Source organism: Pelecanus crispus, chromosome 14, assembly GCF_030463565.1.
Source record: "Pelecanus crispus isolate bPelCri1 chromosome 14, bPelCri1.pri, whole genome shotgun sequence".
Taxonomy (NCBI): Eukaryota; Metazoa; Chordata; class Aves; order Pelecaniformes; family Pelecanidae; genus Pelecanus; species Pelecanus crispus.
Window position 1 is genome coordinate 4,086,040 of NC_134656.1, and position 15,777 is coordinate 4,101,816.

A 15,777-nucleotide genomic window follows, 5' to 3' on the forward strand; every position below is an offset into this window, starting at 1 on the left:
AGTTGAGGAATTTTGGCCCAGTGCATGCTGAAATTCCTCCTCGGTTGTGTGGGAGCTTTGGCTCAGGGAAGCAGCTCTGCTCGCAAATCCGTTGAGGCTTCGCCTTGACTTTTATTTATAAGGACACAAACACTTTGCATCTCGCAAGCTGTATTGTGCCTGCCTGAACTGGTGGCGGCTTGCAGCAGGATTTGGAGGAGCCGTGCAGAAGAGCCCTTCTGCTCTCCCCAGCCTCCTCCCAGGAAAGGCTCGCGGAGAGCGGGCTGCAGCATGGGCACAGCCTGGAGGACCCAAGCACACCAGAGGCTTTGAGCTGTGCTGCGCTGGGCCGTGGACCTGCGCTTTCTCACAGCTGTGCCCATACATCTGGGTCTGGAACGTGCCGTGTTTTAATGACTGGCTTTCGTCACGATTGCTGCTAAAGTCACGGATTCCTTCTATATGTTTTAAAAGCAAACAATCCATGACTGTGGACACTTTATTCTCTGCATCTCAGCACGCATGCAGCTGGGTGAACAGTTAACCAAATTAACTGGGAGTTGTTAAATTATACTCGGAGAAAATGAGAAAGATTGGGAGCAACGCTGAGCTCTGACTGGCAAACTCTTGGTGAAATCCTCTTGTGGCAATGTTGTCTTTGGCTGGTAGAGGGATGAACATGGTCTTTTAATGGGATTCTTTCTTTTCCTTGTGCTCAAGGTCACAGTTTCTACCCTATTAGACTGCATGTTGATAAACAGGAGGTACCAGGCAGGGCCGTCGTTACTGAAAGTATTGCAGCTCTTAACTTCAAGCCCATTCTCCCTCTGTCCCAGGAGTGGATGCCCAGGGAGGCTTTGCCAACTGTGTCTGCAGCCGCTGGGACAGTTTGGCAGTGGGTAGGGCTTGGGCTGGGCTCTCTTCCCAGCCGTGCTAGTGCTTGCTGTGCAGAGATGCTCGGTCAACTGGGGAAGAAAAGAGGGACAGGTTTTTCTCTGGAGTTGGACCGTCTCCCCTCTGCACAACAAGAAGTAATGGATAGATGGGGGGTTTTTAGCCACATTGGGAGAGGTTGTGGCAACATACTGTGCCATGCTCTCCTTCATACATGTGTACTGTCTGTTGTTTGAGTCTTTCTTCATAATGCAACCAGTTGATGTTCTTGAAATACCGGTGTAAGGTTTGTTCCCTGAGCAAAGGCAGTGTTGGGGTGAGCTGCTCTTGAGGGAGGTTGTCCATGTGGGCAGGAGCACTGGAGAATGACCCGGACGGATGCAGCATGAAGTGGACTTAAAAGGTTTATTTGCAGAGCAGTGGCATGCTGGAGCTCGCTGTGAGGCACTGAACCCTTCATCCTGGGCGTGGCGACCAGCCGTGTCCTTCCAGGCCAGAGATGTGCTCATTGTCTAAAATTTGTCATGGTGGGGTGGGGAACTCCAAGGAGATTCCCCCCCCACCCCAATTAGCCTCTTGAAGTCTAGCTGGCATTAAAAACCGAGTCGGTTCTTTCCCATTAGTTACCAAAAAAAATACTCTCCCTACATGTGAACTGACAGCTCCCTGAAGCTGCTTCTTGCTGTCTCAAATAAGTGCTGTCAGATGACATCCCTCAAGTCATGCTTTTGTTAGCAATTTCAGATTTAGGATGCAAGCACACCAGTTAGTATTAGCAAGCAGGAACTGCCTGATTTTTCTGTTTGTAGAAAAGCACATTTTTTTGTATGTTTTGGGATTACTAGAGTTTTTGCTGGTATAGTTTTCATTTTGCTAAAATGAGTCGCAAACTTCTGTTAGTTCAAGGGAGGAGACTTAAGGCAATGGACCAAGGGCCTTTGCAAATCAGTCCCAAGGACAACATTGTGGGTTTTTTTTCTACTCGAAGCCATCATCATTTCGGTGGCTGGATTTATTTAGCTGTCTGGATTTGAGTAACTTTTCAGTTAAATTCCTCTACAGCACCAAGTCTTTCTGGGGCATCTGCTTATTGCTTACCTATCTCCATGAAGCTGCTCGCAGGCAGTTATGACTGATTTGCTTCTGCACATCAGACAGCACGGCACGAGCACATGTTGCTTCACAGTGGGGGCCACCGATGCCTACCTGTTAGTGCACCTTGTGCCTCCGTGAGCCCAGAGACTGGTGTTCATTTTCCATTTTTCTTCTTTGGGCCACTTTTTTCCTTACCCCTCTTTTCAAGTAATACCATATTTTACTGGGAGGAAGACCCTGGTATGAACTGCCGCTAATCCTGCCAGCAACTAATTATGATGCAGATAATTTCCCAGAACACCTGACTCCCAAAAAGCATTCCCAGAAGCTTCCTAGAAGCATTTAACAGTCAAAGACAATTGACACCTCAAGGTAGATAGTCTGAGAATCTGAAATCCTGAATATAATTACCATGTCTTATCTCTGAAGCATTAGGAAGTTTTAAGGACATCTTTACAGCCACCACTGTGCTGGGCTTCCAGCAGTGTTTGCAAGAGGATTAAAGCAAGTGGGGAGGGTTGCAGTCCTCGTGGCTGGGGTGCCCGCTCTTCTCCACGTTCTACAGCCTCAGCCCGCTCCCAGGCTGGGCTGGCCTCGCCTCGCCTCACGGGCCAGCGTTTGTCCCCCTTTATGGGGTGGCCAAGGCTGTCCGCATTGCGGTGGCAGGAGAGTCCGCTCAGCCCTTCCCTGAGGGTGTGCTAGTTCAAGTTGGGGCTAAAAGACAACTATTTAAGTCTTGTCTCTAAGCGGTTTCTTTACACTTCTCCCAACAACATAGAAAGTGCAAAGGCTGTCTTAGCCAAATGCAGCATATCTCCTAATGTGCAGTGAAAGCCTAGTGTGGGTGAAGGCCTTATCTGTAAGTGACTGAAGCATCATCCTGAGGAATTCCAGCCATCCCCTTCTGTCCTGACTGCGTTTTGCTCTGCTGTGACACCTCCGGTTACCTACACCCACCTTGCACGTCTGACTCCAGCAAGTGACACTTGGGTGGCTGCTGGGCAAACACAGAAGGGGCTGATTCTGAGTTCAGAAGGGACCCCACTTGCTGGGCTTTAAGCACAAGCTTGTGTTTGAGCATGTGCAGGTTGGTGTGTCAGCATCTGCCGAACTGCACGTGTAGCTGTGTGGCACTTGCTGTCTGCGGCTCCAGGCAGGCGCGGATTTAACAGGATGCTCCCCAAACCCCGCATTCTGCCCATGCTCCTCCGTGTCTCTCTCCCGTGTCAGCCAGCTGAACCTGCTGTGCATCAGGCTCTCGCTGCTGCCCTGTTGGTGGGCATTTCTAAAACTTGGCCATCCAAATCTTCAATTCAGCACTGTGCAGGCTCGCCGAGCCACAGGTGATGGCACTGCTCTGCCATGGCTTGCGCCAAGTGCCGCAGATTTGGTGCCCCAAGGATTTTTGGCAGGAGGCGTGCATGGTGCTGGCTAGGGAGGGACAACTCGCGCAGGAGGATGCTGTGAAGATAAAGCAGTGCTGTGTGTGAAATCAGTGAACGAGCCAAATCCTTCTCAGAAGTGGTGTTTAAAGAAAAAATCCTTTGTGGAAAATGCTCTAGCAGCTGTTCACCTAAGCCAAGCTGCTTAGAAAGGGAACAAGCACTGTTCAAAAAATAACATCATAAAACGCTGAGTTGCTGTTGCTGTTAGTTATGACACTGAGCAGGTTTCATGCTGGCTGGTAGTTCTGAATCTGTGGTTTCCAGGAGAGTGCTTTCTTTGATCTTTCTCAATAAAACTCTTGAGTTTTGAGAGAAGAATTTGAAAACGGGTTGGTGCAAAACTCAGTCCCTTTCCCGTCCCCCGAGTCTCAGTGCTCACCTCTCTCCCCAGCCCCGCAGAGATGTTTGAATAGCTCCAGCTCTGCAGCTCTGTCCTCTCCTCCAGGTATCTGAGGCTTGGGTCTGCACAGGGCTCGGGCTCTCCGGTGCGTGTCCTGGGCTGGGCAGGGGCTGGCTGTCACCTCCTGGAGCAGCTGCGGGCTCAGGGAAAGCCCCCAAGCCTCTGCCTTGTCCCAAACTTTCGGGAGGAAGATAAGCACTAACCTGCCTGCTGGGGCAGGCAGCTCTGGTTTCTCTCCGAGAGGCGTGGGGCACCCAGAAGGGTTTCTGAGCATGGGTGTGATGAGTTGCAACGGACTCTGCAGACAGTGAAAGGGGATGGGTGGTTGCTTCTAAAACTTGGCCATCAAAATCGTGGGATACAAGCATATGGGAACTTCTCATTCAGAACGCTGTAACCCTGCATGAATAATTTGGAAAAATGTCATTTTTAGGAGGGAAGCCTTGATGCACAGCCATACGAGAATGAGGCAGGAGGTGGTGTGAGCAGAAGAGGGATAATGGGGGCAAAGTGTGTGTTTCGATACACGCCCACCTGTCAAACACTAACTTTTGTGCTTTTTTTCATGGGGTTTGTTTGGTCTTGGGGACTTGAGTATTTTATAAAAAATTACTGGATAAAAAGCTGTGCCTGCTTGGAGCACCTTTTTTTACTGCCTGGAAGGCTTGAAATAGTTCTTGTGTGTTTGGAAATAAAAGGTAGACACATACTTACCAGCACATAAATGTAAGCGATTGTAATAAAGGATTCTGTTGTATGGGCTGGGAAGAAATAAATCTGCTGTAGGACAGCAGAAGCTCAGCAGGGGGACAGTCAGGCTGTTAATGAGTAAATCCATTGCTTCAATGAGAATAAATGATTACAGGCAAAAGATGCAAAAGGGGCAGATCAGTGACCTAGAGAAATTCAAAGCAAGTCAGAAGCTCTCTGGCTTTCTAGGGCTTCTTCACCTTCCACGCACTTGTTTGCGGGGATAAAAGGTGTACAAAGAGGCTTGATCGCTGATTAGCTTTAGCTTCTGCCACTGCTGGGAAGAGCAGAAGCGGTGCCAGCACTGCCGAGCGTTTCCGAGCCTGACGAGCGCTCGCTGCCTGCACGGTAGCCGGGCGGCCGCTTGCCTGGATGCTGGTGCCCGGGCTGTGGACAGGGGCGACCTGCGCTCCCGGGGAGCTGCTTTGCCCTGGGGCTGTGGACAGATAACCCCATCCAGGCTCTGGCCTTTGCCACGTCTTCCAGGTGGGCTTGTGGCTGCAGCGTTGGACCAAGGCAGGGCCTGGGGGATGGATGGGCTTGGGAGGAAGCAAAAGCATCGGTCGCTTTTGAAAGTGCTGGGGGAAAAGGAAAAAAAAAAAAAATTAAACCCACCCACTACCACTACTTTCCGCAGTTGCTCTGCAGCGATGCCTGTCTGAAATGGTTCATCTGGGTTTCCTCTGCTTTCCCTGCTTCAGTCTAGGTTTTGGGGATGTCCGGCGCTGCAGTGCAGTGGCTCCGACTGGGGTGCAGTTTGCCCCGGAACGCCGCAGGTCTCTGCCGTGCGTGTGCTGAAGCCCTTTGGGCTGACCGCCGCTCCCGGCTGTGCCGCGTGTATCCAAGAGGCCTCATGTGCTGCTGAAGAGTGGGACTTATTGCCTGTGTGCTGTGCCGCACCTGCTCACCTGGTCCACCCGATCCTTCCAGGAAATCCCAAGCAGGAATACGGGAGCGCTGGTAATGCTATCCACACGTGCGCTCCATGGGGATATTTAGCAGCGGTTAGGAAGAGATGAACTGCTTTGTTTTTATGCGGTGCTACTTTAATAAGTCAATGCCAAAGGTAATAAATCTGTCCTGCAGAAAATTAGAGAGTGGTTTACTCTATAAACTACTCCTGCGCACTCCGGGGCTGGGAGTAGAGCTGCACGTAGCTCCTGGCCAGCGTAGCCTGCTCGTACCTTTTTGTGAGAGGACCAAAAAATAGGGCCTCTCTTGCTGTTTGTCAAAACGTAGTTGCCAATATTACAACAATGTGAAGATTTATTTTGCTTATTAAATGTTACTGTATGGCTTTGTGGCACCTGGGAGGAACATCAGTGAGACTTCACCAAAAATCCCTCACCAAAGAATCACGGGATGTGGCTGGGTCCAGCTTGCTGTCTTGTTTCCACATGTGCCTCCCAGAGCTGGAAAACTGGAATCAGCGTCTTGACGGGAAGGAATAGAGGAGAAATGTGCACGTTTGCCATTGTGTGCTGCTTACGCAGGAGGATAGATGGGCGGATGGACAGAGAACGTGCTGCTCCAAAAGCAGCTGAGTTTCTTTTGCCTCTCTGGGTCCTGGTTTTATTCTTAAAATCTTTGCACTGTCACACTGGGCAGTAATCGGAATTATATTTCCATGGGATTTTGGTGCTGGATAAAGCTGCCCACCATCCAAACATGCAAATGGCTGGAGTGGGTGGGAGATAGAGGAAATGCCCTCATCTCCATCTTCCTTTCCTGGCTCCGGGACTTGCTCCATCCTTCCAGGCACTGGGGCAGCCACAAGCGATTGTTACTAAGGAAACATGCTTCAAAACCACTAACGGCAACATCAGCTAGATGTAGGGATGTTACTATTTTCAAAGAAAGTTGGTTGCTAATTAAAATACTCCTGTCAGAGTTTCCTGGCTGAAAACTCGTTTCATGAAATCCCAGGCGACGGTTGGGGTTTGAGCTGTACCTGGCGCGCTTTCAGACGTGGTGAGAGCAAGGGATCCGCTTGCCTGGAGACAAGTGTGTGCACCAAATCTGGTGCTTCGCCTCCTTCCTCCATGGAGAAAGGGAAAAAAAATTGCCTAAGAGGCTGGAAGCATAGAGATTTTTATTCATTTGACTGATAATAGGAGCTAAATAAAGGCTTTGGAAAAAAACCCGACCATTTCTCTTGCAGTATTGGTTGGGCAGAACTGTACTGGAACTAAACATAGAATGAAAAGTCTGGCTTTTCAGCCAACTCTATTTTTAGAGCTAGCGCTCCATCTTTGTATCTCTCTGAGTTTTCTCAACATACGCACTGGAAGCAGGCAATCTGCCTTTATTTTTTTTCCGGTAGGCTGTGATACTCTGCAAGATAAGGATGTTGGATGGAGGGGCAGGGGACTCGCCAGGTTTGACAAAAATCCCTCTGAATACCAGGATGCGGGTCCCGTTCCAGGGTTGATTCACTGCGGTCACAGGCTCCTGAATATTTTCTGTGCTCCGTGTAGGAATGACCCTGACCCTTACGTGCTGGAGGGGAGTGGGTGTGCAGTGTTGGCTGGCTGCCTTGTGTCCCAAAATTGTGGTCATGACTGGAGTGAAATCGGGCAGCGGTCTAACAGCGCCCAACACTGCTAACGATGGGTGTGGGTATGGAGCAGAGGAATCACGTTTGGCTTTGAGAGCGGGAGCAGGATAGGAATATCCAAACTGGGCTTCAGCTGAGATACTGCGGCTGATCCAGCAAGAACCCAGAGGTTCTTGTTCTTTCCTGTGAAAAGCAGCAATAAAAGGTAAAAAGTTATCACGCTAGCCCTGCTCTTGGATATTTAACCCTGCTTGTGGGGGTGGGACTGGCCTTTGAGAGAGCTCCCAGCAAGCATGGATGGACACAGCTCTGCCCAGTGCCCCGTGTGTGTACATGTGCGTATATGCACAAACCCACATCTCCCATAACTTCAAATGCACTGAAACCAGCTACATCTTTTTTCGGCTAGAGAGGGCTCGTACAGGTCACGAGGCTGTGCGCTGCCCGACCCTGCCACTCCCCTGTCCCAGGAGCGCTTTTGGCTGTTTTCATTATAAAGCGCTGACTCTTAGGCTTGGTTTTGCATCAAGTTTCAGTGTTTGTGCAAAAACCAACTCTCACTATGCCCTGATTTGACTGCATCGTAACCCATGCTCTCCAGAGGCAGGGGACTTCTGAGAGCTAGAAGCGTGGGAGGAGTTTGGACTGGAGGACATTTAATTAGGAATATTTCTTTCCAGCATGAACTGGACAGCAAGGAGGAGCCTCCCGAAACCTTGTGGGATTTACTGACTATACACTTGTAACTGGCTGTCATTATAAAAAGATAAATATAGAAGATAGGGATATGCCTCGCATTCCTAATTTTATGTTTGTGGTTGCTGTTCATTCGGAGCATTTCCTCCTGAGTGTGAGGACAGAAATGCCTACCTTGCTCTTTGAAAGCGCTAAAAACAGGTGACCTTTTGGAAAGCATCTTTCCTCCATGGATCTCAAAGCAGTTTAGACATGCCACGAGTAAAACTACACAGTGTTTCTGTGAAAGCGGTTTTTCCTCTGGGTCGAGGGAAGCTCCGAGTGCGTGTTGCAGACCTGACTGGTGGTTTTCATTAAGATGCATTAAAGGCAGCTGAGGGGATTGTACATTGTGGCTCCTTTCACTATCAGGTGCTTCCCATCGCTTCAAGCTGGGTACCCCAAAATCAGTCACCAAATTCACCGTTTGAAAATAGAGATTCCTGACTTTGGGGTTAGGCTGTCTTATTTGACAGTCATTCCTTCCACCGCAGCATGAGGCAGGCACTGGTGGTCTTACAATTCTTCAGAGGTTTCACACCAAAATGCCTCTCCAGCTGAATTGACGACGCTGCGTCCTCCACAGCTTGCCTGCAAAGACCCCTGTCTTGAGCTGTCATTTCTTCCTAGTTTCCTTTTATTCCTGCCTACTTCTGTTTTTGTTCTCTTGCTTTTGCTGCTGTCAATTAGTTGTCAGGCTTTACCATGTAGGAATACAGTCCTGTGTCGGAGTCCGTCATTCTAAACAGTGAAGCGAGGCTCTTCCTCGAGCTGCCGGCTGAAGTTTGAGACCACGTGTAACAGATGGGGAGATGATCTGGGTTAGACTTGACACATCTGTCTGCAGCTGCCTGCTGCAGTGTTGCCGTGTCCTTCACAGCTGCGAGCGGTTGGTAAAGGGGTGGTGGCTGTTGTGTTTGTGCAGACGCAGCACGTGGGGCTCTGCGCCAGCTCGGGGGCTGTTAGATGTAGGTGCTACAAATACAAAATGATTGTCCCTTTGCAGTGAGTATAAACCCCAGTTTACGGAGGAAAGTAAGGTACTGAGAACGTAAAGACTGTATTTTCAGAGGCACAAAACACGTGCATTAGGTATCTGCTAGAGCCACAGAGGTCTGGTAGCTCTGAAGGCAGACCCCAGGGATGGAGTTAGCACCAGAACAGTTGTTCAAACGTGTAACCCCAAAGGGTGCTGTTTTGCTTGGGTTTGGACCACTGCTTTCTTCTGTTTAGTGCTTTGGTTTGTGTTTTGGTGCGAAAAGGCAGGTTATCCCTTTTGCAGCCCATCAGCTCTCCTAGTGCTGGCGACCAGAACACATGCAGGTGCACTGGAGCCATAGTGAATTTTGTCCAGCTAAAGGCTATGCCAGATTCCAGCAGGAGCGTGAATTTATTCCCTGTAGAATAAAGCCGGAGGAGTATTTACAGTGGAGGGAAGGTGTAACTTCACTGGCTGGTACTCAGCCCTGTTGCCATGCCAAGAGGCAGATGTTAAGCTGTGAGAACTGGTCCTGCAGAGAAAGCAGCTGCCTGAGCTGAAGCCTCTTGGGCTTCACTAACAAATAACAGCTCCGCTGAGAGGGTAAGAGGGCAGAAAATGCTGCTCGCCAAAAAAGCTTAGTCTCATATGCCTTGACAACACGTAGGTTGCAGAGGGGAATTAAGGCAGCATTTAGGTCTGGTTTTCCTTGCTTTTTAGCAACTCGAAAAGGATGCCTGTTTCCCCCTTGATTGGGCTTGCAAGTCTTTTGGCAGCAGGGAGCTGTGTTGGGTGACCACTTTGATTTCTTCATTCTGGATGGCACCAGTCCTAACCAGTGCAAACCCCAAGAGTGGTGACAAATCCCACCCTCCTGCCCATTCACAGCTGGAGAATGGCCTCTGGCTTGCTGTGCCTCAGGATCCTGCTGCTTTCCCACCTGGATCTAATTCACTCCTCCCCGAGCATCTCTCTCAAGCTCCCTTAGCCTACACCTAGGCGTAAGTTCAGGTGCCACCAGCCTGCGGTGGGAACCAGAGAAATCCCTGTTAAGTGGAGGAGAGGCTGCCCTGGGGCCAGAGGAGCGTCCGGCAGGAGCCTGAGGAAGGTTTTGTCTGTGTGTCCTGTGAGGGGGAGACTGAGCTGGTGCCAGTCTGCGGGGCTGCACCCGTCCTCCTGCTCTGTACCCACGCAACAGCGCTCAGACCCCCTCGTCTGAATGACCATAGCAAGACATGTACTTTGTGGACGACTTGGTAGATTTAAATCATAGAATCATCTAGGTTGGAAAAGACCTTTAAGATCATCCAGTCCAACCATTAACCTACACTACCAAGCCCACTCTAGACTAATCAAGGGTAGACCAGACTAAACCATATCCCGAAGTGCCACATCTACCCGTTTTTTAAACGCCTCCAGGGATGGGGACTCCACCACCTCTCTGGGCAGCCTGTTCCAATGCCTGACCACCCTTTCCGTAAAGAAATTTTTCCTAATTTCCAACCTAAACCTCCCCTGGCGCAGCTTAAGCCCATTTCCTCTTGTCCTATCGCTAGCTACTTGGGAGAAGCTATGCCTCTTCGTTGTCTCTTTTTCCCCTTAAAAAGTTTCTTACTGATTGTCAGGGCTATTTTGGAGGCATGTTGTTATTAATACTTGCCCTCTGGCTTGCCGATGTGTGTGGCTGGGGCAGGGCTGCTGTTCTGGCCCTCCTGCAGCTGGTGATGGCTGGGGCGGGCGGGCTGAGAGGGGCACGGAGCCGGCCTTTTGCTCCCCTTGTAGCAGCGTCCCTCTGCGTACTTGTTAGTCTTTGGGGGATATATGTGCTCGTACAGCACCAGCTTTGTATGAGGAGGGACTCCTGAGCTATAAATCTGCTTTTCAAGCATTAAACTCCCTTTTGGATTATTTCTGACGTTAGGAATTTTCTCTGATAAGAGAACTTTATTTGCCTTTAAATATCACTTTGTGACAGGATGATGGAGTGGGGATTCTTGGAGCGAGCCTGTGCCAGCCGGGGAAGGGAAATTCTGCTGGGGCTTTTGTTTCTCTCTAGCACTGACATTTTAGCTCTTTAAAAGAGTACGTTTATTTTATTCTTGGCAAGGGGGTGTGTGCACACGTCAGTGATCGGACAAATGGGAGCAGCCCAGTTGTAGAGCTGTGCTGAAGCCAAGGGGGTCTCCTGCTCTCCCCTCCCTGTGGCACCTGGGGAAGAGGAGCTGTGCTGGGGCTCAAAATGCAGGGTGAAGCAGGGCTGTCATGTAGAGAGCCTTAAAAAAAAAAAGAAAGGATTTTGTGATACTGTGTGCAAGGTGCAGTCAGTGTTTCCAGGCTGGCAGTCCAGTGTGTCACCTGTTACCCCAAGAAAGCCCAAAAGCCAGGTCCCCCAGAACAGCTTCATAGCTGGTTTGTAGTGCCGCCTGCTCAGGTCAAGGCTAAGTCTAAGGTGTCACCCGGCACAACCTCCCGAATACGGCCGGTAGCCACGAAGTCTGTGTTTTGTTTGCATTCGGACTGGTGGGAGTTGAGCTCCCTAATCTGGCTCTCTCCAGCAGCCGTGCCGTATCACGATCCTTTTAGATATGGATGATTTTGCTCCACAGGCTGCTCGTGAGCAGCAGGATCTACAAAGTGCCAGCTCATTTATTCGGCTTGGATCCCACTAAGCTCTCCCTGGTTTTCATGATGCCTCAAGCGGCCAGCTAACTCTGTGTTCCTTTCTTTCAGCTCTTCCACGTGGCGTATGTCCTGATCAAATTTGCCAATTCCCCTCGTCCTGACCTCTGGGTGCTGGAGCGATCTACTGACTTTGGCCTTACCTATGAGCCCTGGCAGTATTTTGCCTGTAAGTATGCCAGCGTTACAAGAGAGCTGCAGCTCAGTGCCAGGTAGCAAGGCCACAGTGAAGATGGCTCTTTGTGCAAGTACTGGGCTGGGTTTGGGGTTGTTTCTGTGTCATCGCTGTGATGTCCTCTGTTTCTTCTGCTCAGTAAGGCTGCAAGAGTTGAAGCTCAGATCAGAGCAGCTGAGTGAAGTTGTGGTGCTCCTCAGGGCAGGAGAACTTTTCTGTTCCCTGAGACTAAATGTGTTTTTAAGGTATTGCCATTGGTGCCCACCCAAATCTGTGTAGGTGGCAAAGTTGGCACCAGTATCAATAGTTGAGCATTGCTGATCTAGGTCTGGAACGTGAAGATTTCTTATCGTCTCCTCCCCTGCCCTCCTCTTTCTGTCTGTCTGCCCTGTGCTGTATCCAGACTGGCATATTTCAGCTCCTCCAGAAGCAAACCAGTGGCTCGCTTTCAAGTGGCTGCTGTAACAGAAAAGTCTGGAGGCAGAAAACCGTCCTCTTGCCCATCTCGGTACCGGAGATCGGATACCGCCAGTGCAGGGCAGGAAACTGCTGTCCTGCTGCTGTGCAAGGTGGGATCAGAGGGAGGCAGCTGGAAAGGATGGCTGCAGAGATCCAGGCTTGTGCATTTGACTTCCCCATTCCCTGATTAAAACCTGATCCCTTTAGAAACAGCTGGTTCTACAAAACTCTTCTCCCAAAGGGTCTATGGGATAGCCAGATGCTGAGGAACTTGTTAACCACCAGACCCTCCCAGAAGCAGCAGCAGTAATTGGGAGAAGATGTGAGTTAAGATCTACAGCCAGAGCTTAAAACCTGGCAAGGAAGGACCTCAGAGCACTCAGAGGCTTTGCCCGGGGCTGCCCCTAAAGGCTTATATTTCTGGCTTACCTGTCAGCCCGTGCTTTAGCTTTGCTGGCCTTTTCTTGTGCAGGAAAGAGCTGCAGCCATTTTACCTGGTGTGTTGCCTTAGCGTGGTAGCTCTTCTCCAGTGCGGATGTTTTCCCCTCTACTGTTGCTAGTGGGGAATTACTGCTGTCAAATTGCCTTTTTTTTTTTTTTTTACCTTCTCTGAGAATTTCCCTTCCAGCTCTGAAGCCTCTCTTGGGGCCTGTTACTGTCACGTTATTGCACGGTCCGGGGCTGAGCGGGGAGCTCTTATCCCGCTTGCTTGTTCCTGCATGTGGTGGCAACGCTGCAACGTCTGGAGTCCTCTTCCCTCCCGCACCATCACACCCCTAAGCCACCCCCCTCAAGAAGCAACATGCAGTGATACAGCCCAGTGGAAAATTCCCATGGAAATAAAGAGGAGGCTGCTCCAAAACCTGCCAGATTAGCTAGCACAAGAAGTCCTTTGCGGAGGTTTATTTTTGGCACGGGGAGTTCTGTAGGTGGTCTAATAAAAACACTGGTCAGTTCAGTAAGAGGGTTAAAAGCAGCCAGCAGAAATGTAAGCGTTCTCCAGAGATGCCAGCAAGCCTTGCTGTGGGTGACACCATTCCCTCCGGCTCAGCGCTGCCCCTCGAGCCCCGCTCGTCGTGGGAAGTGTTTGGTTCCCCAGGCTGCCCCGGGTCCCCCGGTCAGGCTGCTGAAGTGCTTTTGGGCTTAGCTCTGTGGGAGGAGGAGAGAAATGACTGTCGTGGAAAGCATCTGTTGGTGCAGCTGATGGGCTCTCTCAGGGAGAAGGGTCTGGAGGGACCGTGGCAATGCGAATCCTCCGTGCATTGCGGCGGGGAGGCACCGTGCTTTCCTCGGCCACCAGAGGAGAAGCAGGAGCGCTGGGGACAGATTTATGGTGGTGTTTATCCACATGAAGGGTTCCCCACGCAGCGTTTCAAATGGTGACAGGACATGAAAGATGCTTGGTCCCAGCTGTCCGTCCAGGCCCGCAGAGCCTTGCCTGCCCCAGCTCGGTTGTGCAGGGTCAGGGTGCAGGATTAGCCCGTTTCGTCTCGTTTTGCTGGGCAGTGCCACTACGGAGGGAGGCAGCCGTAGCGCAGAGCGAGGCTCCATCCTTTTCTCCGCTGAGGGTACGCTTCCCCAGTCTGCTGCTTCCTTAAAGCATTGCTGTGGTCTGAGGCTGATGTTTTAGCTGTTTAGCTTTTTCAGGTCAGCGTCAGAGTGCCTGGCTTCTGGCTCACACGGTTGTGTAGATTTGTAATAACTGGAGGAGTTTTTTGGTTTTCCTGAGTAGCTGCTCTTGCTGAGCATCCTGTCTCCATGCCCAGCCGTGGCAGTGCTCTGCAAATCAGTCATCTTGAGCCAGTGGCGACAGGCTCCTCGCCTGGGGCTTCAAAATAAATTGCCTTGAAAAAAGCACCTAGTGAAGCAAAGCTTGGCAGCCAGAGACCTGATGTTAAATGTTTCCACACCATCTTCCTGTGGCTGCAACTGAGCTCCTGCTGTTGCCAAAACAGTGTTGTGTGGAGCGAGGCCACGTTGCTGGAGATGAGGTGTGGGAGGGTGCAAGCCAGAGGTGAAGGCAGGGGAGGCGGAAGCTCTCTGTGCTCCCCCCTTCCTGTTCCTCCTGCCTGGCTTAGCCTACCAGTGCAGCGTGTGGAGTGAGGGGCATGCCTCCTGGAGGCACATTGCAACAGGTTTTGGAGGTTTATTCCCATGAATTAGGCTAACATGTCCCCAGCAGCTCCCTGTGTGAGCTGAGCAGCACTGGCAGGAGCCACAGGCTGTGTTGGCTGCCTTGTCCTCCTCCTTCTCCTTGCGGAAACACCCACAGGAGCACTGCAGCGATGTGTGCTTTGGCACGCACTGCTGAGAGCTCCTGGTACAGGTGAAACAGGAGCGGGAAGGAGCAGCAGCCTTTGTCCCAGGCTCTTCCCCGGGGGAACAGCCCCAGAGAGTGGCACTGTGTAGGTTTTTGCATGGGTAGATGTGGGCGCTCACCACCCTGCACAGTCAGGTCCTGAGCTGCCCCCAGCACGTTCACTGTGGGTTGGTCGGCTCTGCCGGCACAGGGATGTGAGACATCCTGGGGACGAGAGCACTGGACTTGCAGGAGCGGCTGTGCAGGGAAGCCAGGATGCTCCTACAGCTGCAAGGAGACTCTTGGCATGCAGTGTCCCCAAAGCAGGTTGCAGGGCCAGCAGTGCGACTGCCTGGCTGTGCCTGTCCCCTGGCTTTAGCCAGCCTTGCATTGCCACTTAGTGGCAGGAGCCCTCGATTGCTGTTTCCAAGGGGTGCTTCTGGGTGGCTTCAGCATTTCTGTTTTGTAGCATTGGTTTAAGAGCAATTGCAGAGTTCAGAGCAAGGTGGGAGAAGGAGATGTCCTGCAGGCAGTCACTCTGCTTCTCCCAAACACCGCAAGCCCCCTCCCCACACCTGCATGTCCACCCTGCCTGATGGGTGTGGTGTGGGTGTGGGCTGTGGTTTGTGGTTGCTCCCATCGTGTGGTTCTGTGCTGGCTCACTCTTTGGGAATTACCCAAGAAGTTAAGGAGCCACATGAATGTGATGGTACAAGCTCCTACATCAGGAGCAGAGCTGTAGCAGCAAACAGTCCTCCTTCAGTTCAGCGGGAGCAGTATAGCAAATCCAGCGCACCAGCAAGGCAACAAATTCAGACCAGGCTCAATGCCAGAATTAAGGGGTGGGTTTCTCTGGAGGTGGTTGCAGTAGGTACATTGGCCATTCTCACTTTCCTCATTTACTGCAATGAGGTGATTTAGGGGATTTTCTGACCATGCCTAGTACTCTCACAGTGACTCCCCCCCTTAATGGAGTATGTGTATGTAAGCAGTGATAGAGTTAATGATACAAAGCAATCAGTATGTAGTAAATGCTTAACAAAGAGTATACACCCTTCTCTCCTGTTGGTCAGTGTGGGAAAATCAATACAGGGCTCTGAATTGTTTCTTTTCTCTTACTCCTCTCATCTCTGGTTGATGAACAGCTTCCAAGAGGGACTGCATTGAGAAGTTTGGACTGCAAACTGTGGATCGTATCACCAAGGATGACCATGCCATCTGCACTACTGAGTACTCCCGGATCGTGCCTTTAGAAAATGGGGAGGTGAGCAATTGCACGTTTTCATCCCCTGGAGTTTCCAGGGTTTCTCAGTGACTGTAGGTACTCTTAT

At 50.9% G+C, this 15,777-nt stretch overlaps 1 protein-coding gene across 1 annotated transcript in view; it reads left to right on the forward strand.

The window, feature by feature from the left end:
* Window positions 1-15,777, forward strand: part of LAMA5 (laminin subunit alpha 5) — a 96,254-nt gene that overhangs the window by 30,984 nt on the left and 49,493 nt on the right. The window contains exons 3-4 of the mRNA XM_075720901.1: window positions 11,565-11,682; window positions 15,592-15,710. Coding sequence (XP_075577016.1) covers window positions 11,565-11,682; window positions 15,592-15,710 — 237 coding nt within the window. The remainder of the gene's footprint in view (window positions 1-11,564; window positions 11,683-15,591; window positions 15,711-15,777) is intronic.